The 27094-nt window shown below is 44.8% G+C and overlaps 1 protein-coding gene across 2 annotated transcripts in view; it reads left to right on the forward strand.

Moving 5' to 3' along the window:
- The window catches only part of MTR (5-methyltetrahydrofolate-homocysteine methyltransferase), a 78704-nt gene that overhangs the window by 40829 nt on the left and 10781 nt on the right, over nt 1-27094 (forward strand). For both annotated transcript variants that reach the window (XM_075924814.2, XM_075924813.2), the window contains 11 exons: nt 320-499; nt 2604-2720; nt 2816-2956; nt 11070-11159; nt 12047-12199; nt 12865-12972; nt 15861-15961; nt 17549-17616; nt 18315-18435; nt 20441-20522; nt 26965-27063. In XM_075924814.2, coding sequence (XP_075780929.2) covers nt 320-499; nt 2604-2720; nt 2816-2956; nt 11070-11159; nt 12047-12199; nt 12865-12972; nt 15861-15961; nt 17549-17616; nt 18315-18435; nt 20441-20522; nt 26965-27063 — 1260 coding nt within the window. The remainder of the gene's footprint in view (nt 1-319; nt 500-2603; nt 2721-2815; nt 2957-11069; nt 11160-12046; nt 12200-12864; nt 12973-15860; nt 15962-17548; nt 17617-18314; nt 18436-20440; nt 20523-26964; nt 27064-27094) is intronic.

Genomic DNA, 27094 nt, shown 5'->3' on the forward strand with positions numbered 1-27094 from the left:
CAGAGCTGTCAGGTTTTTGTGGGATGCTGGAAATAGGAGCCACACTGGGATTTTAGAGTCTCTCTCTCTCTCTCTCTCTCTCTTTCTAACCTACTTCCTTTCTATAATGGAGTGAACCAAGACCCCTCAGATCTGAACACGACAAAACTTGGACTTACGAATGCAAAATCTGATCTTTCCCAAGTTCATGGTGTTCAGATTGGTAGCTCTGATTCTTGAGAGACCTGTGAACTAGGCTCTGGAACTTTGGTTTCATCCTGTCTCTGTGTTACACAAGCAGAAATGCTTTCTTTTCATACTCTTTTTTTAATTTTTGCAGGCCACAGAAACAGAAACAAAAATTGCAGTATGCACCAGAGCTTACCACCTCCTTGTGAAGAAAGTGGGCTTCAATCCAAATGATATAATCTTTGACCCCAATATTCTGACCATAGGGACTGGAATGGAAGAACATAACCTGTATGCAATTAACTTCATCAATGCAGCTAAAACCATCAAAGTGAGATTTTCTTGGCTATTGTTTTATTTTCTTTTTATTCTTGCAGAGCTACTTAAAAATTCCCAGTGCTACACCATAATTGACTCCCTGAATTCATAACAGTGGACTTCTGTGAATTGCAATTGTTTTTCAACACTGCTGTGCTTCCAACAGAAAACATTACATGTTATGTAATGCTCTAAATATAGTTCAGTCCATAAGCTGTACCATAAATATATTGATATTAATGAAATGAGGCAACATACATAAAATGTCAGCTCTCTGGCCAAAAGGCCCCTCTCAGGAAAAGAAAAAGCTGATTTGTTTAATTGAGTTCAATTATTGTGATTGGATTAGATTAGGTTTTTGTGTGTGCAATAATGTAAGACTCTCTTGACTTTTTATTTAGTCACAGTACACCCGTAGGAACGCCCTGAAATGAAGGACATAGCTTGTTTAAAAACATATCACCCATTCTGCCTTTTATGTTTGAGGGGGCAGTGTGGTAGGTTCCATTTGTAGCCAGCCCTTCCAAACCTACTCTATTTGAACTATTCTCAGGGAGATGGGCAGGGAGCAGCACCCTGTCCTATCTCTGTGCTGGATCTGTTAAACCCAGAAAGGCTCCTCCATCTCCAGATGAGATTTGGAATCCCATGCTGATCCAGTGTACTTCTGTGGCCTGTCTCCAGCTTTGCGTGTTGAAGTACTGAGAATGGAGGAGCTCTTCCTGGGTCTGGTTGTGATAGGATGTGGAGGTGGGTTAATTGTCCACCTTCCAGAAAAGGCCTGTCAGCCACTTCCTAACAAACACATTTCAAGTTTAGTGAGTGTGAGAGCTGCTGAGAGAAGGCAGCTAGATGCTGGGTATGTTAGTAGCAGGGCAGTGAATGACTCCCTTTGGGAAGACAATGATTATGTGGAAGGGTCCATTGTTATTTCTAGACTTCCATGTTCTGAGCAGCTCAATTTCACAGTTGCCCAAAACCTGACCCAGATATTTAAAAAAAAACACAAAATAGTTCCAAAACCAGGGATAACCTTGAAAGTGTTGACAGTCAACAAGGGTGCATAAGAACGGCCGTACTGTCCATCTAGCCCAGTATCCTGTCTGCCGACAGTGGCCAGTACCAGGTGCCCCAGAGAGGGTGGACCGAAGACAATGATCAAGTGATTTGTCTCCTGCCATCCCTCTCCAGCCTCTGACAAACAGAGGCCAAGGACACCATTTTATCCCCTGGCTAATAGCCTTTTATGGACCTAACCTCCATGAAAGGCATGTTTGGGGGAGGGGAGAGGATGGGTGCCTTGCAGGTTTAAACTAGAAAAAATGGTGGATTCTGTGTAATTTGAAGTCTTTAAATTATGATATGAGGTTTTCAGTACTTCAGCCAGAGGTTACGGGTCTATTACAGGAAGGGATGGAGCAGGTTCTGTGGCTTGCAGTATGCAGGACGTCAGATTAGATGATAGTGAAGGACCCATCTGGCCTTAGTCTGTGAGTTTACTGTGACTGCTCTCTCAGTTTTGAGTAAAAAATGCTTTGACAAATCTGCAGCCCTACTTATTAATTTAAGAAAACAACCCTTACAGACAGCATCTAGTTAATGTTTTGACAATTAATTGTTTCATTTTTCCTGAGAAGATAATTTGTGAGTTGTTATAGTGTTGGATCCCTTTTCTTCCTGGTTTCTTTGCTAAATTTAAGGAAAAGTGAACGTTAGGGTTTTAGAAAATGGCTGTCAGACTTCCATAGTGTGGACCACATCCTGAGGGAGTAGCTCTCCTCCCATTTGCTATTAGGTGGAACACCCTGCCTAGTCAAGATTCAGTTGATAATAGCCCAGCATCCCTTGGGGATCACACACGTTGCTTATGTGTAGCTAGGTTGGTTCTTTTTGTTTCCAGCTTCTTCTACAGACATTCAAGTTCTTCCCTGCAAGGAAGAGCCTGAATAATTGTAGAAGCAGCCGGAACCAAGGGGAAGGAGACTCTGTCATTATGTTACTTGTCACCACTGAACACATCTTAAACCAGTTATTTGTGGGTAACTGCCCCTCCAGTGCCAGTTTGACTACCACATTTATAAAGTTTGAACTTGCTGCTATTTTGATCCTGTTGCTAGGAAACACTACCAGGAGCTAAAATAAGTGGAGGCCTTTCCAATCTGTCCTTCTCCTTCCGGGGGATGGATGCCATTCGGGAAGCAATGCATGGAGTTTTCCTGTACCATGCAATTAAGGTATGATGTGCTTTCCGACTACATTATTGAATGCTCCACAGACATGTTTTGTGAAGTTTTATGGGTATTGCTGATTATTTTTTTTGTACTCTCAGTATGGCATGGACATGGGGATTGTGAATGCAGGGAATCTTCCAGTGTATGATGATATTCACAAGGAACTTCTACAACTGTGTGAGAATCTGATCTGGAATAAAGACCCAGATGCAACAGAGAAGCTTTTACTTTATGCCCAGGTAATCTTCAGTGGCATGTCTTTTTATTAATCTTTTGTACATGATCTCGACCATTGCATCTAAGTACTGACACACCAAGGAAGACTAAAACATAAATTCATGTAGCCTCTGACAGTGAGCAGTAGAAGCTGCCACAGTTGTCAGTATAAGCAGCTTAGTCATTAAAAGGAAATAGAAAAAATTGAACCAGATTGAATATGCTTTACGTTGTGCCCTGAAGGTGGCTATCAAATCAGAGTTGTTCTGACTCTCTAAGGAGAGCTTGTGGCAAAGGTAACTTCTGATGAGACTGTTTTGCCTCTGGAACAGAATTTTATATTGCACTAGGGCAGGGGTGGGCAAGATGCTGCCAGCGGGCTGGATCCAGCTTGCCAAGCCACCAGATCCAGCCCACGGCCCCCTCGCTGGAGCCCTTAGGCAGAGATCAGTTCACGTCTTAGAAAACCAGCTGCTCTCCACTCCAGAGGGCCAGGGAGGAGGGAGACTTCTAATGCTGTTCCCACCGCCCAGCAAAATCTCTTTGGCTCCCATTGGTCAATCTCTCAGTTTCTGGCCAATAGGAGCCAAGAATTTTTGCTGGGAGCAGGGTCAGTGTAGGAAGCCTTCTCCCTTCCTCCTTGTCCCCCTCCCTCTTCCCCTCTCTCTCATGCCCAAGTGGAGCCACATGGAGCAACAAGCCACCTTCACCCAGAGACTGCCTCTGGCATCCCAGCCCTTCTCTTCTCCAACCCTCTGCCCCCTCCATATACCCAAATCTTCTGCACCCATCCACCCCCCAGATCTGGCACCCCAATCTTCTGCCCCTGGTCACAAGCCCCTCCTAGTCTAGGTCACATCCCAAAATCCTGCATCTCAGTCCCCTGCCCTAGGTCACAACTGCCTCCTTCACCCAAACTCCCTCCCAGACCCCATTTTTCCTCCTGCACCCCAATCCCTTACCCCAATTCTGCACCCAACCTCCACCCCAGACCCCGCACCTCCTCCATTAATATCCTGGAAGAGTGCGGCCCTCAACACTTTCCACAATTTTGGAGTGGCCCCCCATCAAAAATTATTGCCTATCCCTGCACTAGTGGCCAGGAGTATCCTGGAAGGTGAAGAGGACTCTTTCTATTGAAACATTAGCTCCTATGTGTCTTTGGAGGACTGAGAACATTTTTTGTGCACCTGAAAGGAGACAAACATACCCAGTGATAAGGCACTCTAGTGGGACTCGGATATGGATTCAGTTGCCAGCTGTGCTAGACTTGTTTGTTGTTGGGCACTTTATTTAATCTCCCTCTCTTTCTCACTCCCCATCTGTAAAAGTGGATTAAATTATACTACCCCGCAGGGATGTTGTGTGAATCTGTGCATTGGTGAGAGACTCTGGTGATAGTTCTGGCCTTTATCAAAAGGAATAGGAAAGGTTCCAGATTAATAACACTGAGGACTTAAAATGAAATCCTGGTTGCATTGAAATTAATCTCATGCCTCCTGTGGATTTCCAAGTTAGTAAGTAGGGCACATTATAGAATAATGTGAAACCAGACTGAAGAGCTACTTATCATGACTACAAGCCACACTTCTTTATTAAAGACTAGCCGATTTACCTGGCATGGTTTGGGTCCTTAACTGCAGTAACAGTTGGGTAATTTTGAGGATTTTTTTTAATTGAAAGGAAAATGTACATGCTGTATTTAGATGATTGCACTGAGGAGGGGATTAGGTGTGGGGGAGGCTCAGGGAATAGGGTGGGGTGCAGAAGTCATGGCAGAGGTTTGGGGTGGGGGCTAATGGCAGTGGGTGGGGGCTCAGGGTAGGGGTAGGGGGCAAAAGTTGCGAGAGCAAGCCCTATCCTTCAGCTGGTTGTGGGTGGGCGAGCCTGGCCTCCAACTTCTCCCCTCCTCACCCCATGGCCTCCAGGTTTGCAGGGGTGGGCCTCCTCCAGTTTTTAGCTTCCCCCCCGGCCTCCATCCTGACTGGGGTGAGGGGGCTGGCCTTGGCCTCCAGCTACCCCCCTGGTCTGCAACCGCCACCTCCCCCCCCAGCCTGCTGCTGGTCCAGGTTTGAGTCATGGTTCCCAGCCTGGGCCGGGCCTCTTCTGGGAGGTACTGTGCAGCCTGGCCCCAGGGATGGTCCTGGGGTTGGGGCTGGTGTGTGAGGGGGCTCTAACCCCCCCCCCCCCCGTCACCTGTCCAACACTTTTGGGGGGGTGTGGGTCACTTACCTGATCCAGTGACCGACAACATGCAGTCTCATCCTCAGCAGGACACTCTCTTGCTGGTGCAGCTGCCCACAGTGGTCACTGCAGTATAAGGCTACATCTAAACTACAAAGATTTTTCAAAAGAAGATATGCAAATTCCCATGGAACTTTCATATCCTCTTTCGAAAAATCTTTGTAGTTTAGATGTAGCCTAACTGTCCCTCTGATCAGCCCCCTCCCTTCCATGTTATGGAAAACAGTCCCATTTCATGTACTTTCTGTTTTCCTGGCACAAACAAACTCTGACCTTGCTTTAAGTTAGGATAAGAGAAAGCTGCATTCCAACTTCAGTGGCCCTAGCTTTTGCCTTAGAAGGAGTTCTTGAAGAAACAGGCCCACAGACTGATAGATGCATAAACTCTCTACAGCAGGGGTGGGCATATTCTGGCTCAGGGGCTGGATCCGGTCCTCAGGGTTAGTCCTTGGCAGGCTGTTGCCACTATGTTTATCTACACCTCTGCAGGTATTGGAGGATTGAAGCTCTCATTGGCTGCGATCACCACTTGTGACTAATGCAGGTGGCAGGAAGTAGCATCCCAGTCTGCAATACTTCCTGCCATTCTCATTGGCCACAAATGGCAATTTGCAGCCAACCAGAGCTGCAACCCCATGCGGAGGTGCAGGTAAACATAGCAGCGACGGCCCTTGAGGGCCTACCCCTGTGGTCTGCCATTTTTTTTTATTGCCCAACCCTGCTTTACAGTATATAGATAGATGAGGGAACTATATATAGGTAATGTTACCTGTTGCATAAAAAAGCCTCTGCCTGAGCTCACTTGATTTTACACATGCATTTTCTGAAAATACACTAACTGTAAGGTCTAAGGTTTTAAACTGCAATTTATTGTCATTTTTGTCAAACTTTGCAATTTGCTGTAATCTTTGTAAAACTTTGTAATCTTTGTACCTCTTAGAAACTTACTGTAAGCTGCAACTTTGTAATCTTTGTAACTCTCAGCCACCTTGCTTGTAGCTTGATCTAAACTGCATTCTCCCTTGATCGATGAGAAAGTGTGTGTGTGTGCGCAAAGCTGCAAGGCTAACGCTGGAGCACATGGTGATGAGTCATCAGATACTGCTGCTTTGCTGGATAAAGGGAAGTGTGGTCATGCTCCCTGGTGAGTCAGTGGATGAGTCACAGGGTTCATACATACACTATATAAAGGAGAGGGAGCACATGTGAGACTCTCTCTTTCTTCCTGTGCTCCTCAAAAACTCCTCTCTACAGCCAGTGTCTTTCCTGACCAGCTCCCCAGTCATGATGAGCAGATAGACCCTCCAGGATCTACGTGCCTTGGCTCCTTCTGCAACCCATATGCCTGTGTACATGTGTGAGTGCCTGAGGGCAGGAATGAATGTGTGTGAATGAGTGAATGAACGGAGAAGTGGGTGTGTGATTGAGAGCGAGAGTGCTGGTTCCCTTTTTAGGTGGCAGCTCTATTTTTGTAGTGCATACAGTGAAGTGCTAATTCCTCAAAAAATAAACTCATGCTAGTGTAACCCTGGGTGGTCTCCAGTTGGGAATATTTTTTGGGGGGTAACATTACCAAAATTATGTTTGACTTATAGAATGCACTGTGTTGATACTGTCATAAGAACAAGGGCAGAACATTTAAAACTAATATCAGGAAACCTTTTCTATCCATGTCAGCTGTCATCCTCATAGCACACATTTCATGTGAGACTTCATACTATTACTAAGGTTGTAATGTTCTTTTTCTTTTATCATGTGGTAATAAACTTGGGATATTTACAGTATCTGCAGTTGCAGGGAGGAAGAAACAACTAGAGCCTTACAGTGAGTTAAAAGAACCAATGTGAGCGAAAAGTAAAATAGTTTAAGGGCCAGGTTAACAAAGATATTTTGACACCTAAAAATTCAACTAGATGAGCACCTACATGAGTTTGGCACCTGAGTATTTTTGTAAAGTGGGAGCCAAAGGGGATACCCTTTAAACCAGAAATATCTCTGTCAAGGCTAAATGTGTTAATTTATAGTGACATCCCTTAATGTTAAAGTGAATTAATAGCCCTATCAGTCCTATTTCACATGGCCACAGTCAGAGCTGAAGCTGGCTGTTGGCGGCAGCTCTGGGGGCCGAGGCCTTTGGCGGACCAGTAATATTTTATTTACATATTCCTTATTTACATAATGAATGTGCAAATAAGATGTTTCCAGTCCGCCAAAAGTTTGTGGACGAGTTTGCTGGTCTGCAATATTAAAAAAAAGGTTGGGAACCGCTGTTCTATACCCTGTCTTCATTGCTACATAAGGCCTTGTGAAGGCCCTATGCCCTGGAATGAATTTCATCTTTCAACGATTTATTCTATATGGGTATGTCTACACTACCCCGCTAGTTCGAACTAGCAGGGGTAATGTAGTCATCCGCAATTGCAAATGAAGCCCGGGGGTTTGAATTTCCCGGGCTTCATTTGCATAAAGCCGGCCGGCGCCATTTTTAAATGCCGGCTAGTTTGAACCCCGTGCCGCGTGGCTACATGCGGCACGGAGTAGCTAGTTCGGATTAGGCTTCATTCCACGAGGAGTACAGCTAGTTCGGATTAGAAGCCTAATCCGAACTAGCTACTCCGTGTCGCGTGTAGCCGCGCGGCACGGGGTTCGAACTAGCCGGCATTTAAAAATGGCGCCGGCCGGCTTTATGCAAATGAAGCCCGGGAAATTCAAATCCTGGGTTTCATTTGCAATTGCGGATGACTACATTACCCCTGCTAGTTCAAACTAGCGGGGTAGTGTAGACATACCCTATGTGTGTGTTGTTTATTTGGTATGGTATGTGGAATGGCTTTAATTTTTGTTCTGTTGGATATTTATTTAACTGTCATTTCATGGTTGTGGCACGCTGTAAGCCTACGTGCTTCCTTTATTCTTTTGTTCTACTCTACAAATCCTTATAATGCTAGCATGCAAGGAGCATAGAAATTTTTACACCAAATCTGAATAAGCCCATCTTCTGTATCCTGCCTTGAACAGTTTGCACCTGAAACATGAGAGTTATTCATCCCTTGAATAGCTGCCAGTATTCTTAGGGTGAAATCTTGATCCCATTGAAGTCAATTGGAGTTTTGCCATTGCCTTCAGCAAAGACCGCATTCCATCCTTACTCTCCAGAATTATCCTGTTTTGAAAACCCACCCATAGAGTGTGCTGTCACCTCCGCCTCCCTTTGCAGCAGCAAATTCCATACATTAATTACATGCTATGTAATTGTGGGTAAAATGGATTCTATTAATGAAATGCGTGGCCAGAAGTCCAGCAGATCCTTAGTGATTTTTCTCCTTTTTCATCACCCAACCCCATTTCTCCTCCTACTGTGAAAACTCTCTAGTTTAGCACTTGGCTTTCAAAAGTCTGCCCCACCCTGCCTCGCTCTTCTATTTTTCTGCTTCTTATTAATGTCTCTTCTGCTTACTGAGTTTCTCTTCACTGGGGATTTCAGCGTGGGTCTTGACCTTCGTGACATACTGTTACTCTCTATGCTTACCTCCCATAGTCTTCTCCAATCTGTAATCATTCTTGCCTGCACCCTTGATTTTTATCTACATCAATGTGTAGTTTTCCATTTTTTAGTTTACTCTTACTCTGACCTACATTGGCCAATGGTTATTTAACCTTCTCTCTTTTTGTTTGCCACTCTACAAATTGGAGTCTTATTTTTCTCAAATACCTTTACATCCATATAGATTTGCCACCCTTTTCTGGTCTCTCTGTTTACTTCTGTTTTTGACACAGCTACTGTAGTATCTGCAGGGACAGATGACACAGTAGGGAAACGCTACCGCTGTAGGTAACAACACTGTTGCAGAAAAATACTTCCAAGTTTCCAGTATAGTCAGGTTCTTAAGAACACTTTGGATTTCCTCTCTGGCTCCAGCTGACTTTATTCTTTCTACTGTCTAGTTTGCCCTGGATTATTCAAAAGGGTTGTGAGGGCCATTTCATGAAGAAGGTAGGACTAGAGCAGAAGGTTTATGGGAGAAGAGATGCAACAAGGCTTGGTAACTTGACAGAAACTTTTGAAGTCAGGTGAGCTCAGCACAAATACAAATGGAGGTTGTTCTGTCAGGCGTCACCTCACGGTTCTATTTTTAAAAGGCTGCTAATAAACATTCAAAGCAACAGGATGAGATAATCTCAAGTCAGTGGAACGTGGGAGTTACTAGAACAATTTTTCTCTTTCAGAATGCACCACAAGAACAGTTTGCAAAAAGCAAACTGCCTTGATCAAAAGTATTGATTGAGGTAACGGTCTGTTTCCTCAGCCTTTTCAGGTGGATAATCAGGTGTTTAAGAACAAACCCTGCTGTGGCACTAAAACCTGAAATGAGAGAAAGAAAGCGTATGTTTGCTATTTTGTCTTGTTGAAACCTCCCAACATGAAACAGTTCTGGATGCATTTTAATTCAAAAGTAATCTGGAACGTGGCCTAACGCAAGCTGTATTCTGTCAGAATTGAACCAATGCCAAAGAGATTACTTGCTATTTTAAAATGAATTGTGCACTGGGCTGACCTGGGATCAGTTTAAATTACATTCTCGGGTAGAATCCAAAAGAGTATAAGCCTATCGGATAATTGACTAGTCCCTCGACTAATCGCTTCTCCCCCTGCCTTGCTGTCTCTATCGCACCTAGTCTCAGATGCTGTGTGTCTGCTTTCTAAATGTATTAAGAGTCTACTGGCTCTTAATAAATTTAAAAGGCTAGTGCGCAATGGGGGGACTGTTGCAAGCCGGGAATCAGCTGTTCCAGCTCGCACCAGGTTTCCCTCCCCTCGCTGCGCTTCAGCCTTTTAAGTGTATTAAGAGCCTCTTGGCTCTTAATACATTTAAAAGCAGAGTTGCAGCAGGGTTAGCTCTAACCCTGGGAGTTAACCATGCTGCGGCTCCCCCGCTTATTGACTAGTTGTAAAGGAGTCTATCGGGGTGCCCCCAGGCACCCCGCGTTCTCCGCCTGAGTCTCGTGTTCCCCTCGCCCAGAGGTTCACCGTCTGTCGTCCCCAGTCAACTATTTCCTTGGCCCAGGATGCCCCTTTTTACACCAGGGGTCTCCGAGCTTCCCGTAGCAGGGTGAGGGGGGTCTGGGCCCACCCTCTCTCACGGACCCCAGCCCAGGGCCCTAAGGACTCGGAACGCTTATGGCGTCCGGTCCGGCTGGCGGGGCGTCTGCCGTAACGCGCCAGCCCTCAGGCTCCCTTTGCCTGCCCTGGGCTGCCTCCTCTCCCTGGCAGGCAGCCATGTCCGGCTTTTTAAACCTCTGCGCCACTTGTGGCCGGTGGTGGTGGTGGCTCCGCCCCCTGTACGCGGGCCTACTTCCGGCGGGGCAGCGCACCCGCCCTCTGGTACCGCCCCTCGCGTGGCGTCCGGCGTGGCCTTAGCGGGTGTAGGCGCGTTGCCGCTTCCGTGGCCTGGGAACACCCGGCGCATCGCCGCTCACCCCGCACTGAGGCCGCCTGGTTTGTCCTCGGCGCCTCCGGCTCCCGCCTGCACACCGCCGCTCGCAGTGTGGCTGGTGTCGGGGCTTCTTGCTCCGACCCTTGGGGTGCCGCGAAGGCAACTTCCAGGGGGATCGGAGTGCGGGGCGCCTCTGCCCCGTCACACTAGTCAATGGAAATTCCATCAACTAGTTGTTTAAACTAAATTTAACATCCCTATCGTACACATGTAGTGCTTTGTAAACATGTATAAACAGTACAACTTTAGAAGGTCTTAAAATATTAAGTGTGGGAGTTGCATGAAGTTTTTAATTCTGATTCCTATAAAAATAAATGGACCAGATACGGAGGTCATAACTCTGTCCTTTATGCAGTAAAATTCACACTGACTTCAGATCTCTTTCATCCCATTATAGACTCATGCCCAAGGAGGAAAAAAAGTGGTACAGACTGATGAATGGCGGGATAGCCTGGTGGAGGAAAGGCTGGAATACTCACTTGTCAAGGTGAATATCTATAAAGTTACCTTACTCAATCAAATTATAAGCATGCAGGGATCCTACCTGTGTCCTGCTTTCTCTTACCAGAAGTGTGACACAGTCCTTAAAAAGACCACTGTTGACTTAACATTTAATAATCTTTCTTGTCTGTGTTACTAATAATGCAAGTAATTGGCATTGGCCACTGTCAGAAGAAAGGACACTGGGCTACATGGACCATTGGTCTGACTCAGTTTCGCCATTCTTATTCATGTCTTAATGAGAATAAGGTAGTCCAAAAAAACCTAATTGAAATCTATTGGATGCATTTTTGAAGACTAGAAGTCTAAAATTGACCATCTTTTGCTTTTGTTATGTTGTTTTTAAAGTACTCTGAACATTTTGGAGAGAACACACACACTGGCTACGTCTACATTGGCCCCTTTTCCGGAAGGGGCATGTTAATTTCACAGGTCGTAATAGGGAAATCCGCGGGGGATTTAAATATCCCCCGCGGCATTTAAATAAAAATGTCCGCCGCTTTTTTCCGGCTTTTAGAAAAGCCGGAAAAGAGCGTCTACACTGGCCCCGATCCTCCGGAAAAAGCGCCCTTTTCCGGAGGATCTTATTCCTGCTTCAAAGGAATAAGATCCTCCGGAAAAGCGCGCTTTTCCGGAGGATCGGGGCCAGTGTAGACGCTCTTTTCCGACTTTTCTAAAAGCCGGAAAAAAGCGGCGGACATTTTTATTTAAATGCCGCGGGGGATATTTAAATCCCCCGCGGATTTCCCTATTACGATCGCTGAAATTAACATGCCCCTTCCGGAAAAGGGGCCAATGTAGACGAGCCCACACAGTGTGGACATATGTATGTGTATGTGTAATGTAAAATAAAAATATTGTAATTTTTTTCAGGGAATTGAAAAATATGTCATCGAGGATACAGAAGAGGCAAGATTAAACCATAAAAAATATCCCAGACCTCTGAACATAATTGAAGGGCCCTTGATGAATGGCATGAAAATTGTTGGTGATCTTTTCGGTGCTGGAAAGATGTTTCTACCTCAGGTAAACAGGTGAATTATCCCTGTCGCTTCGGTTTCCACAATTCTAGCCTAGCCTATCATCTGTCTGGTTGTTGCTTATAAAGAAGTGACCATAAATGGTTCGATTCCAGCTTTCCTTTCCAAAAGAAATATAATCTTTGAATTCTAAAAACATAGGTGTAACTACTAAGATGTTATTTTGTTCTCTTTCATTGCACATGACCCTCCTTTGTTAAGTTGGGTTTTCTGTTTTGTTTTCTTTCCTTTCTTTTCAATTCCTCATCTTGTTTCCAAACCTTTCTTCTGTGCTGCTTGTTGGGCACTTCTTTGACCATTGCATTATAATTTCATCTTAGTGGATTTGATTTAAGGGCTTGATCCCGAAAGAAACTGAGCTCCCTTAACACACGTTGACCTTTTGGTGGTTGTAAGCACCTGTCAGGACTGGGCCCAACAGCCCTGCTCCTTCAGTGAGCTCCATGCAGGGCAATCCTCCTTGAAGTCAGTGGGGCTCTGCATGAAGCAGGGGTTGCACAGCATTGAGTTCATTGCAAGATTGAGATATGTGTTTACAAATGTGTATTTGGGTTTACTGGTTCCCTATGAAGGGTTATCAAAATAGGATGTTGAAGGGCTGCAGCTGTTTCTCTCTGACACTCACTTTTTCCTCCCTTTTGTCAATTCCAGGTGATAAAGTCTGCTCGAGTTATGAAGAAGGCAGTTGGCCACCTCATTCCCTTCATGGAAAAAGAAAGAGAGGAAAGAAGAGCTAAATCTGGCAGCATAGAAGAAGAGGCAAGTTGTAGTCTCTTGTCCTGTAACTCTTTAAAACTAGCTTTCACTGAAGTCACTGAATCTAGGCTGGGCTATGGACTTGTTTGAGTTGTTTGGTAATAATCTCCCTGATCAAAAAACCTGAAATCTAGAGCAGACACAACAAAGTGTGTGAATCTAGGCCCGGTTACAAGTGGATCTTTTATGAAGTAGGGCTAGGAGTGCAAATCGTGAAAAACTGAAGCTCTGCATGCCTGTGACTTGAAGCCAAACACCAAAACATCTGCAGTACAAAGTTGAGTTAGAACTCAAAATTTGTAGTGTAAACACTAGTTAACTGAAACTGAGAAATCACGTATGGCTGTAGCAATTATCAAGGCCCTGGATGTGATGTCATATCTAAATTCTGTAGCAAGATCTGTTTTCTGGAGTTTGCCAGCAGCAGATGTGATAGCAAATGGAAACTTCTGTAAAACCATAATAAAAAAAAAATCATGAGAAACCCAGAGAAATGGTACATCTGAAAGTTGTAAGTCTTCTTGATCTTTTCCGCAGATGAATACTTTTGAATGGATTTGTAGGTTTGTGCTGCAGATATTACAGCCTCTCGATACAGAATTTGTTTTCCATTTGTTTTCTGTTCTTTGCATGGTTATGCTCTTTTTGAAATAACTGTTTTAACAAAAACATTTGGAAAAGAAGGACTTTCACATAAAAACAATCTGTATACTCTAATGGCAGAGAGAGCATGTCTTTTCTCTTTCTCCTCCCTTAGCCCCCTCCATATGGATTTTTTTCTCTTCTGTTGGAGAAAGATTTTGTAGACTTTTCTTCCCTTCCTTTCCATTCCATTCCCTGCCGCAACTTTCTTTGCTTCCGCTTCTCTCTGTTTGTAACCAACTCTCAAGTTGGGCACACGCTAGGATTTCCCTTTAGGGTGGCTGCCTCTTTGCATCTCGTATCTGATCTAGTGCCAGTGAAAAACTGGTGACTTCAATGGGTATTGGGTTGGGCCCCATGTGAATTTTGAGGTGTCTGTGGCATTTGGTGTGCTCTCTGTCTCCGAAAAGGAGGGCTAACAGAGTTTCAGGGATTTTAAAACAAGCAGAGCTGGCTCTACATAGATTACTGCTCTGATGGGAAGGTGGGAAAAGAATGAGCAAGGCCCAGCAGTACTTTGTGGAGCTTCTCTGGATGAGGGCTGTAGAACTTTCCCTTAGATTGCTCTTGATCAGGAGGAGAATGGCTGGCAGATGACTTCTGAAAGCATCTTGGCACACTGACTAGACTTTTACCCAGGAGCACGATTACCTCCCAGACAGTTTGTTACAGAACTGCAGGAGTCATGAAGCACTACCGATAGCATTTGAGGGCAAAAGATCTGCAGCTACAGCCAATTGCAGAATAAAAAGGGCAGTTTGGGTTGTGTCCATTACTAGAGCGCTGTACCTCATTTACAACAATTGGAAAGGCCACGATTAAATAGAATCAATGTAAAATAAAGTACTTGTCTACTATAGCTTTTATTTTTTCCTTTCCTCTTAATGCCTTTATTTCCTTAGGATTTTCATCACTGGTTAAGTCTATAGTCCTTGCTAGATCATCGTACATTTGTATAATCCTTCTCTCTGGTTGATTAAATGGATTTTTAAAATTTATCGTTGTGTATCCAACAGTACATGTGCTGTAAAATTCATCACTGTGGTCCCTCTAAGATGTTGCCTAGTTGAATCATCATTAAGCATGATGTCCTCTCATGCCCTCTCTCCTAAAAAACAGAAGTGCTGTTCAGTATTATATTTATGTACACAGAAATTTATGGAGATGCATAATAGAAAGTGTTCTAGCAAACCCAGAAAAGTCACCCTGGCACCCCAGGGAGGAGATCTGTTGTCTGTTCCTAGATCTGTGCAAGAGATAAAATACTCAAAATGTATATTTTTGTTGTATTTTAATATGCAATATTCTCCCCTTTTCCTGGTTTCTGCAAGGAAAGGGAACCCATCCTGGAGACTATGGTTGTTCCTGCTTCCAGCACTAGCCCAGACACAGCATTGTAGCAGCCTAGGGTATGCCCCTGCCATAGGGTATGCCCCTGACATAAAGTGCTGAAGGGAGAATCACTGGAGGATCAGTATAAGGGATCTCTGGTTTTGTCATGCTTCCAGCAGTGCCCCTAGTGCCAAGGTGAGGAGTATACTGGTGCAGAAGCTTCTTTGTTCAGATTTATGCCTTGGGTAGGTTCTGCTCTGAAAGGGGAATTCTCTGCTGGCCATGGATGTCCTGAATCTGGATCATTTGTTGCACCTCGATTAGTATAAAATAGCTAATTTGGACTAGAGAGTCTGGCATGTTATTGCTGATTTGTACAAGATTCTGACTCTCTTGCTGTGTGAGACACTTCAGTCTTTGTTCTCTTCCCATTCTTAATTCTCTTCTCTTTGAATACAAAATCAAAATAGATCAAAATTATCCTCAAGACGTATATGTACACTTGGTTCTGAGCATCAGGAGCCATTCTAAATATTTTTTCTAATTAAGCTATTGAGTGCAATAGTTTTTTTTTTTTAAGAGGCAAGGTATTACACAAATTAGTCTGTTTAACACTGAATTAAGTAGGGTTTTGCTCTAAAACAGTTTACCAGTTAAATCAGTCTCAGCCCATGTGTTTGAATTAGAACAATATATCCAGTCAGAGTAATTCTTCTATGCATATTTGCCTTTAAACAGTTTGATGTAAAAATCAGTTACTTTTCAGGTAATAACTCTCATTAAAATTGATGTGTATTGCAGTAGCACTTAGGAACCCCACTCATGGACTAGGACCCCATTGTACTAGGAGCTGAACAAACAAATTGTGCCTTCCTTCCCCACAATTATAAATACTGAGATGTGTGTTCATCTTGCAGGACCCTTACCATGGCACAATAGTGCTAGCTACCGTAAAAGGAGACGTACATGATATTGGCAAGAACATTGTGGGAGTGGTATTGGGCTGCAACAATTTCAGGTAACGAGCTAGCCATTTTTATCCCTGTTTTCTGTACAGTATAATATTATCTGCTAACTTACAGTTAAATGCTTTCTGGTACAATTTAGTATGTCAGAAAAACTAGAATAAGGCAAAAGCAAGGGGCAGGATTGCAAGCCCCATGAGTTAAAAAGCAACAACCAAAAGAACCATGATTTTAGAAGAAAAATAAGCTCTAGGATACTTTTACATGCCATCTTGCTTTTGAGCCTTCAAGCTCCATGTTTTCAAGCTGTTCTTCATAGCCACAAGACCTTGAAAGTTTCAAGTTTGTGTGAAGGTTTTTAATAGCTTTTTAAAATTTTAAGCTCAGAATCTGGGAGCAGCACACTGATGTCCAGAACCCATCAGCTGCTAGGAAGAGAGCAATAACAGGATTTCAGCCAGGGTACTGTCCTGCTTGAAGCCTGTCTTTCATCTCCACCTCTGTCTAATAGGCATCTTATACATCTGAAGTTCTTTCCTTTTCTAGTTGCTGGAAAATAGATTAAGCTTTATTTTTTGGTCCTTTATCCAGAACATTTTGGCTGTTGCAAAGGTGAAGATTAACAGTAAGCAGAGTACTTGGATTCTTGGCTCCTCCCTGACACTTTGTTTGGTTTCTTTTCCTCATGAATAACTCAGTTGTCTGCCCTACCAGGAATTTACATAATTTTTGCTGGTTTCACTGCTGCCCAGAGGGTTCTGAATAGCAGCTTGTGTAATTGACCAGAGACTAGTTAGCTTTCCTCCACTGCTGCTTTGCACAGTTATGAGCAGCAGCAGAGTCATTTGTGCTAACAGCCTGCAGACTCAGAAAGGTGACACTGTTTTGGTTTACAATAAATGTGTTTGGAAAGTTATTGGCACAATCATAAGGAATAGAAAGTTGGGCTTTTCTTTTAAAGGAAAGCATACATCCTGCATAAATTCATGGTACAAGTTGCTTCAGTTGCCTAGAGTAAGTGCATTTTTTTAAGCCTGGAGGTTAGCTGCATGTATTCGTTTTTCTTTCTGTTTCTCTCTCCACCCTCCCGCCCATCTAAAATTTACCACTTTAATGTTTTACCATCAGCAACTTACTGCTTATTACTTTTTAAAAGCCTTTGTTTGCCACATTAGTATTTGAACAGAAAAATGAAGTACTATCAGCATTTTAGTATAAAACATATTTATTAGCCGCTAATTTTTTATATCAAGACAGTGCTGCTTTCTATACTACTAAGGTTTTTTAAAATTCACATTTGTTTCTCCTCCATCCCTCCTTTAATATGTTAAAAAACCCATGGTTTTTTCAAAAAAAGTTAAACGTTAAGTTACTCTGTCCCCCTTCAGCTCCTTCTGTGATACTTTATCATCTGAAATCCCTTCAGAAACTAAAAGTCCTTCACAGTCATTGATATTTCCAAGAATAATACTTCTGTAAAAAGGAATCCATCCCTTTGCCTTCACAGTGAGGTTTCTGTGGTCTTCCTCTACAACAGAATGCTGCAGTACTGGACCAGTGTTTATAATGAAGTGCTTTGACCTTCATTCAAAATGGTCTGTTTTTTGTGAACTTTAAATGTCATGTTCATTTCTTTTCAGAGTTATCGATTTAGGAGTCATGACTCCGTGTGATAAAATACTGAGAGCTGCTATTGAAAACAAAGCAGGTACAAAGATTTCATTTCTACTTATCAACTGTTTAATTTCAAACACCTTTAAATTGTATTATTAATTAATTATACTTTGAAAGTTTGAGAAACTTTTGAGCAGTAGGGGAATGCAATTCACTCATTCCTTCTCTTTGACCTGTAGCCTAGACAGGCCTCACTGTTCTTCTTATTTTTTTTTAATATAAATTGCTATTTATCTTATCCCACTTTTTGACCTCGTCATCTGCACTCTCCTTCTCTTCATCAAGGTCTTCAAGTACCTGAAACTAGTTATTTAACTGCTTACCAAAGGGTTTCTGTATTTCAGGGGACTTTAGCTTGTCAATGTCATAATGTCTATGTCCCTTGTGTGGTGTACTCACACATCCCAGCATTAGCTTGATGAAGGCTGCCACTAAATGGTGGTCGCTGCCAATCTCTGCAGCTCTTTTCACTTTCATATCTGTCAGTGAACATCACCATTGCCATTGATCATACAGTAAATCTGGTTCTTCTCTCTGCCATTTGGAGAATACCATTTCAATTTGTGAATTTCACGATGTTGAAATAGGGTTCCGCCAGTGACTAGGTCATTCATAGTGCAGAAATCAACAAACCTCTCTGTTTAAAGTTTAATTACGGGTAAAAAATTGTGTAATATTTTTATCCTTTCCCAGGTAAGATTTTTTAACCCATTTTTCTTTGATCTATCATAGACATAATTGGCCTGTCTGGTCTTATCACACCTTCTTTGGATGAAATGATATTTGTTGCCAAGGAAATGGAGAGATTAGAGATAAAGATTCCTTTGCTGATTGGAGGAGCAACTACTTCTAAGTAAGTAAGATACTTTGAGGGAGGGGAGCAAATGTATTTTTAAAATACCATTACAGGTAAAATAAACTTTAAAAAATCCTTATAATACATAGGGTGATTCTTCTCCCCTGCCATGTTCAGTTATAATTTTCATCTGGGGAATCCTAAAACACTTGTAACACCATGGACCAGACCCCACCCTCACTCATGCCCTCTATGCACGGTGCTGAGCAGTCTGGCTGGGCTCCAGCCAAGCATTTCTGAGAGTATTTAACTTTAATCGTATGTTGATGATGCCATCATCATCATGACAGATCTCCAGGGTGCTGTGTCTGTTTGCAGATTGATGACCATGGAGACTCACCTTGAGCTAGACTTGAAGCATATGATGGTTTCATTGACTTGACTGGGCCTTTTGACATGCGTCAAGTCCATGCTTTCCTGGATCAGCACCTTGAGGATTGAACCTAGGGCCCTGTTGAAGCAGGCTGAGGTGGACAGATGCTGGCTACTTGCCTACATGCAGCTATATTCAGAATTTTGGAGTCTCAGTTTTGGGACTGTGGGCACATTGCCTCACATACATTAAAATTAAAATGTGTCACCATTATGATTTTCTGAAGAACACTATTGACAGCTGTCTTGACATCTAATATTAACCTTGATGTATTTAAGCAGGTGACAGTTTTGGAGGTTGCAGAGGTCAGTTCTTGACTTTATCAAAGCTGTTAGTACTGCTTCTTTCTGTACCAAGCGTCTTGTGCGTATTCTGATTGGTGTTCTGTGTTTTCCTGAATCCTGGACCAGCTGGCCTTGTCACAATGGTCCAATAACACACTGCAGGGGCTGAATAGATTAAGAAGACCTCTACTGTCACAGCAGTCCACCCTGCATTAGAATGTAAACTTAAAAATAACCTACAAGCCTAAGGATGTTAAATTAACTAATTGAATAGTCAATGGGATTTCCATCAGCTATTCAATTAGTTGATAAGGGCACCTCTGCTTTTGAACTGTAGGAATATCTTAAAAGAGTGTGGCCCTTAACCACTTATCAAACTCTTGGAGTGCCTCCCATCAAAAATTATTGCCCTCCCAAATATAATTTTTTATTCTTTCCTTATATGGCCCCAATTACTGTAGAATCTCAAAACCTCACTGTCTTTATCCTCAGAATATCTCTGTGATTTGGGAACGGGTGTTATCTCCATATTACAGGTGGGTGGCTGAGGCACAGAGAAAGGAGTGACTTGCCCAGGGATACACAAGAATTCAGTGGCATAGCAAGGGCTTGAACCCAGAGCCATCTGTCAAAACCAAGTAGCCACGTGTGCAATTCAGCGGTGCTGGAAGCAGGTGTTTAAGGGTAGCGGAAGCCCTGGAAAAGATGGTCATTGCAGAGAATGTTTTAGCATCTATAATTTATTAAGGGTATGTCTACACTACCCCGCTAGTTCGAACTAGCGGGGTAATGTAGGCATACCGCACTTGCAAATGAAGCCCGGGATTTGAATTTCCCGGGCTTCATTTGCATAGGCCGAGTGCCGCCATTTTTAAATCCCGGCTAGTTCGAACCCCGTGCCGCGCGGCTACACGCGGCACGGAGTAGCTAGTTCGGATTAGGCTTCCTAATCTGAACTAGCTGTACTCCTCATTCCACGAAGCCTAATCCGAACTAGCTACTCCGTGCCGTGTGTAGCCGCGTGGCATGGGGTTCGAACTAGCCGGCATTTAAAAATGGCGGCGCCCGGTTTATGCAAATGAAGCCCGGGAAATTCAAATCTCGGGCTTCATTTGCAAGTGCGGTATGCCTACATTACCCTCCTAGTTCGAATTAGGAGGGTAGTGTAGACATACCCTAATTGTGGCTAAAATGTGACTCTGGCACAAGTGGGTGCAACTCCTTTGGAAATTCTGCAGTGGCATAAATCCTGGTGTAAAGGTATATGGTGGGCAGAAGTTGAGCAGGAAAGTGCTCTTTTGGCATTTGTTGATGTGGAAAGTTTTGTTCTGTTTTCTCATTTCAGAACACATACAGCTGTGAAAATTGCCCCTCGGTACAGTGCACCAGTCATTCATGTCCTGGATGCATCCAAGAGTGTGGTGGTTGTAAGTTCTGGATCAGGTTCTCCTTCTCACAGAGACACACCTTGCCCCCTTCCCTTAGGCTGTACGTTTTATAAGGATTGGCCTGATGCTGCAAGTTGACTGTGGATAAAATTCTCCCTATGCAGGGGGTTGGATCAAGGCCTGTGCATCAGTGAAATTGCACTGAAGTGTATTTTGAGAGCTTCAGTGAGAAGAAAGGGTACATAAGTCTTGAGCCGACCCTTAGCAAAGGTTGCATATGCACAACATCCATGCTGGCACCTTGACTTTTCACTTGAAGAATTTCCCAATAAGCGTCTTTTTGCTAGCTGTTCTTTTTAAAAACTAACTCCTACAGACAAGGCCTACATAGTAGTACTGATCATGACACTGTCACCAGGAGGAGGTAAACCGGTGGTGAAGGACCCCACCTGGCTTCTAGGCTGGCCTGAGTTCATTACCAGCTTGGGAAGTGCTCAGAGTGTCAGAGAGTGAAGTAGTTTTTTGTCTTGGCAGTGTCTTTTGCTGGCCAGTACATGAGCTGAACATGAGGCATCTCACCTTTTGAAGTAACAGTCCACATTATTAGGAGATAACCAAGATATGAATGAGATGGAGGATTAAAACATTATTCCACAGAAACTTGTTGGTTTATCAGTTAGAGCCATCTCACACTTTGAGAGCTGGCCCCATGGTGATATGGAGCAAAATGTGTTGCTTAGATCCCCCACTTCAGCTCACTGTGGTGAATCTTCACTGTTCAAGCAGGTCAACTTTGGCAGTTAGATCCATCAATGGCTGTTAGCCAGGATGGGTAGGAATGGTGACCCTGGCCTCACCATTGGAAGCTGGGAATGGGCAACAGTGGAGAGATCATTTGATTATTACTTGTTTCTGTTCATTCCTTCTGGGGCATCTGGCGTTGGCCACTGTTGGCAGACAGGATACTGGGCTGGATGGACCTTTGGTCTGACCCAGTACGGCCGTTCTTATGTTCTTAGGTTCTTAAGGGGGTCTGCTCAGTGCTGGCAGAGGACAGCTGTGCTCTGTGGTGTTACTTCTCCTTACCTAGGCCCAAGGAGACTTTTCCTCTAGAGTTAACACTAACACTAATGCGGGGGGGAGGGTCTGCATTATCTTACTGGATTCCCTCTTCTGAATTACCCTCTGATGGGACATTCCCAGGGGAAGCAGCTGCTGGCATGAAAGATGAGCCATGTGCCTCTGCGCTGCCTTTACGTTGATCTCCCTGGAGTAAAGCAGCTCCAATGAGACAGAGGATTTCTGTGCATTAGCACCCTCCTCCCTTACCAGTTTTGTGGGAGGAAAACTTCAGCTCCCTCTCCTCTCACCCCCAAACCAGATGAACCATACTTAAAGAGTTAAAGACTCGCGGGATGAAATCCAGGCACCACTGAAGTCAATGACAGGACCTGAGTGGAGCAAGGATTTTATTCATGGGATGTGAAGACTCTTGTACAAGATAGGTGGTACGATTATTATTATTGGGTGCATTATTCAGAAATGCTTGCTCCAGACAAAAACTAAGCAGCGTTGTGGAAAACAAAAAGTTTCTTTAATTCCACATTATCTTGCCTGAGTTTGGGGTTGTAGCAGAGAACTGAAAAAAGATGCTAACACAGACTCCATCTCCTAATTGTAGTTTTCTCACTTGAGATATTCTTAGGATTTCCTGATTGTCTCTATCTGACTTGCTTCTCGGTTACTATCATTGGCTAGCCTGTTAGGTTTAAATACTGGTTCCACAACTACAGTGACAGACCTTGATGATAATTCAGGGTAATTTGCAATGCCAAGCTATTTGGGGTGTGTGTGGGGGGGGGAGGGGCTAGTTACTAATTCATTGTCTTCCGATCTGTAACTGTGTTACAGAAGTATAGGGCTAAAGCGGATGTGGGTGCATTCGAACTGCCCAGCAAGGGAGTTAAGGAGTATGTGGCGTTGCTCAGTAGAGCAGAGTAATCTGAATAGGAAAATTAGCTCATAGAAAAGACTGTAATTCTCTGGGGGTATGTCTACACTACCCCACTAGTTCGAACTAGCGGGGTAATGTAGGCATACCGCACTTGCAAATGAAGCCCGGGATTTGAATTTCCCGGGCTTCATTTGCATAAACAGGGCGCCGCCATTTTAAAATCCCTGCTCGTTCGAACCCCGTGCCGCGCGGCTACACGCGGCACGAACTGGGTAGTTCGGACTAGGCTTCCTAGTCCGAACTACCGTTACTCCTCGTGGAATGAGGAGTAACGGTAGTTTGGACTTGGAAGCCTAGTTCGAACTACCTAGTTCGTGCCGCGTGTAGCTGCGCGGCACGGGGTTCGAACGAGTAGGGATTTTAAAATGGCGGTGCCCAGTTTATGCAAATGAAGCCCGGGAAATTCAAATCCCAGGCTTCATTTGCAAGTGCGGTATGCCTACATTACCCTCCTAGTTCGAATTAGGAGGGTAGTGTAGACATACCCAGGCTCAGCCTTGGCCTGGTTCCTGGGCCTGCTGAGAGTCTCAGTTAATGGTCTTCTCCTCAGCACTTCCCTGTCCAGGCTGAATTCTCATAGTATTACACAGGGAGCGTAAAACATTGTGCCTTAGTAAAACACAGTGTCTTTTTGGTAACCTGGATAAAAAGAAACTATGTCCTAATCATGTGAAAGACTCAAGAAGCCAGATCCTAACTCCATTAGATATGCCGTCAAAACATGCTTTGTAACACACACTTCTTTCTTTCCCACCAACCTTCAGCAAAGTGACACTGTGTGAGGCAAGGATTTTCGTTGTTGGGACGTTCCCGTGAAGTTGCAACCAGGGGATCAGCTCTTGTTTGCTCTGGTGACCACTTGCGTATGTCACTCTGTCATGCTGGTGGTCTCTCCTCCCATACTTCACAGCACTCTCGCACATGACTCAACCCTCTGTCTAGGCCGCTGTGTAGTCTTCCTCTTCTGAGGTGTTAGACTTCCCCAGACCAGCTACTCTGTGCACTGTCCCAGACAGTGCTCTGTGCTACCTCTCCAGAGGGTCAGAAAGGGAAGCTGGAACCCCAAGCTGCAACCCATGGGATCCTGTCAGCAGCAGTCAAGGTCTATGCAGTCTCAGCAGAGACTGCTCTTCCCTTCTTTTTCTTCCTTCTCTGCCTTCCACAGGTTTTCTTCCCCCTTAACTCCTGTAGGAAAATCTCTTCCTTCAGGGACAGGTTCCCAGGGCTTTTTCTCCTCCTGGGTTTTCTGTTACTTGCCTCTTTGTGCTCAGAGAGTGACTGCAGACCCTCTCCTTTGAAGCCCTTTTCTGCTCTCAACTCCCTGCCTAGGTAGGGTTCATCCTCAATTGATGTTGGTCATTAAAGCCTGACTCTCCCCCAGATGCAGCCTATAAGGTTCATCAAACTCTTTTAAAGCAGTTTAACTGCTTCAGGGTTGGTGGGGGAGGAACATGTTATCACACAGTACCTCTGCCTCTCTACACATTCATGCTGTGCCTCTTCTCCCTGTACCCTCCCCAGTAGACTTACTCGGCATATCCTCTGATTTCTCTGTAAGCGCCTTTCCTCAATGGGGAGAGAGGATGGTGTCTTTGCAGCTCCTTCTTTTTTTCTCTTCTGAGCAGCACTATGTGGCTGTAATTGGGTGCCAGATGCTGCCCTTTTTATCTGGCAGTGAAAACAGAATGAGTGACTGCACCCCTTGCCACCTCCCCATAGTCACAGGGTGGGTAGGTGTAGTTTAATTTATTCTTTTCTCTGTGTATGAAGTATTGGCCATTTTCAGCGGGTTCCTTTCCCTCACACTAGCCATTAACAAATGACTAACATATATCTGGCTCCTAGGTAGAGATGTGAATGTGTAGTCGACTACACGATTAATTGATAAGCCCGGGCTTATTGGTTAATCTTGTCAATTACACATACTTCCTTCTCCCCCTCCCCAACCACCTTGCTGTATCAGAGGCAGCAGGGTTGCGGAAAGCAGGAGCCGGTGCCTGTGAGGAGCTGGCTTTAAGCAGGTTCCCCACAAGCACCAAATCTGCCCGGCCCCTGGCGCTGTTGCCTCTGATATAGAGGCAGCAGCACAGATGGTGAGGGGGGCAGGCTGGAGCTGATACACACGGGGAGCTGGCTTTCAAGCAGATGCAGTGGGCAGGAGGGGCAGGCAGGAGCTGGTGCCCCTTCCTCCCCACACACACACGGTGCTGCTGTCTCTATCAAAGGCAGCAGCACGGGGAGGGACGGGCAAGGCAGGCTGCCGTGAAGCACCTCTGTCTGCAGCGGCCCAGGCTTGCTGCAGACAGATGCTGGTCCGCAGCAGCAGTTCATGTCCATAGGGGGTTTGAGCTCCCCATGGACAGAGGTTGTTCTGCCCAACGTGGGGTGGCAGGGGGCTCCCTGGTAATCCTGCCAGCCCCGCCCCTGCAGACTATCAAATAGTCATGTAACCACTAAGATTTCATGTGGCTACACGACTATTTAGTTGCACGATATCTAACATCCCTGCTCCTAGGATGACATTTTCTCGGGACTAACTAATGTCCTAGGCTTTATTTTGACTTTATAGTGAGGGATGGGGTGGCTGTTGGCAGGTGGAGACACCTGTAGAGTCATGTCTCCGGGGAGTCCCTGTCTCCTCCTTCCATATTCAGATGGTTTTCAACAGTTCTCTTGGACCAGGAACAAGAGTGGGTGCAGGTAATGGGGAAGCAAACCACAAGTAGGATTGGTCCCATCTGAAGGAGTCTTGACAGCAAGGGAGAGGGAGTCAGGGTGCATCTGACTCTCTGTGCCTTTCTGGGGTTTGTTTCTCAGCACTCCCAGAAAGGTCTGAGAGCTGACAGTGGAAGACAGGTCTAGAAGGTATAGCCTGGCTGCACCGGTTGGTTTTAGTTTGAAGTACAGGCAGTCCCCAAGTTACGCAGATCCGACTTACGTCGGAACCGCAGTTACGAACGGGGCCGTCTCCCTGGTCTCCAGCAGACCAGGGAGAGGAAGCAAAGCGGCGGAGCACGCGGGCAGCGGACAGCCCAGACGCATCTGGGCTGTCCGCTGCCCGCGTGCTCCGCAGCTTTGCTCTGCTTTGCTCCCCGTCTCCCTGGTCTGCAGACCAGGGGGACGGGGAGCAAAGCCGCGGAACACGCGGGCAGCGGCTTTGCTCTGCTTTGCTCCCCGTCTCGTCTTTGCTCCACGGCGCGTCTGGGCTGTCCCGCTGCCCCCGTGCTCTGCCCCAGCTGATCTGCCCCAGGCGTCCCCGATTCAGCCGCTGCTGAAACTGACCAGCGGCTGATTACAGGAAGCTCCTGCCCCGGGCTTCCTGGAATCAGCCGCTGATCAGTTTCAGCAGCAGCTGACTTGGGGATGCCTGGGGTTCTTAAGTTGAATCTGTATGTAAGTCAGAACTGGCGTCCAGATTCAGCCGCTGTTGAAACTGATCAGTTTCAGCAGCGGCTGAATCTGGATGCCAGTTCCGACTTACATACAGATTCAACTTAAGAACAAACCTACAGTCCCTATCTTGTACGTAACCCGGGGACTGCCTGTATAGCTTTAAAATATTTGACTTAGTCTCTTATCTACAATATGATGATTTACTAGCTCACTGATAGTTTAGTGATGGGATTGGGCTCCTCATTCTCACTCTGAGCTAGATAAGAAATTTCCCAGTTCAGGGTGTCTGCACCTGTATTCCCCCTCTGAACTCCACCAAAGTCCCAATCTCTGGGCTCCTGGCTCCGTAGACATCACTTCTCTTGATCACGCACCTGAGTCTGTCTTCCCTCCTGACTGGGATTGCCAGCAGTCACAAGTTACTACACAGCTCTTAGGCAAACATTTATTTGTAAAGAGAATCCATTACAGAGAAAACATATTAAAACAACAAGAACATCTACACAAATACTAATAAGTTTACCAGAGATCACCCCCACTCCAATAAGGGCTTTGGCAGGGAGTCAGGCTTTCCAACCCTACAAAGGGAGTTTCTTTTGTTGCAAGTTCAAAACACCCAGCACAGTCAGTCCTTCCTTAATAGAGCTGGAGCCATTGATCTTGAGACACCAAGAACTGGTAGTCAGTAGACAGCGGTGCTCGTGTCAGAGTGTAGCTTCCAGCAACTGAGTTTTTACATGAATGAAGGTGGGTAATTTGTATTTACCTCTCTGTAGGGACTTCCCAGGCAGACCACTTGTCACCATCACAAAAGTCGATTCTTGTCTGGCACATCATTGAGTATAATACCTTGAAATTCATAACGTTTGCTAGGGTTCACATCCTGTCTCCTCCCAGAGTAGAGGCTATGTATAACCCTGGCCCACAATTACACATAAACCTTTCAAGCAATACACTGGACCCCAAATGTACTAGATCTTAATTCGGTAAGGTTTTCCAATGAAATTGCTATGTTCAGAGTTGTCCATGCCGCAGCAGCCTTCCTAATGCTAAAATGCCCTTTTACTTTCCCAGTGCTCTCAGCTTTTAGATGAAAACCTAAGAGATGATTTCTTTGAAGAAATAATAGAAGAGTATGAAGACATCAGACAGGACCACTATGAGTCTCTCAAGGTAAATAAAACTGCATTGTGTATGGATTTTA

This window comes from Pelodiscus sinensis, chromosome 3 (genome assembly GCF_052426305.1).
Source record: "Pelodiscus sinensis isolate ZL-2025 chromosome 3, ASM5242630v1, whole genome shotgun sequence".
Taxonomy (NCBI): domain Eukaryota; kingdom Metazoa; phylum Chordata; order Testudines; family Trionychidae; genus Pelodiscus; species Pelodiscus sinensis.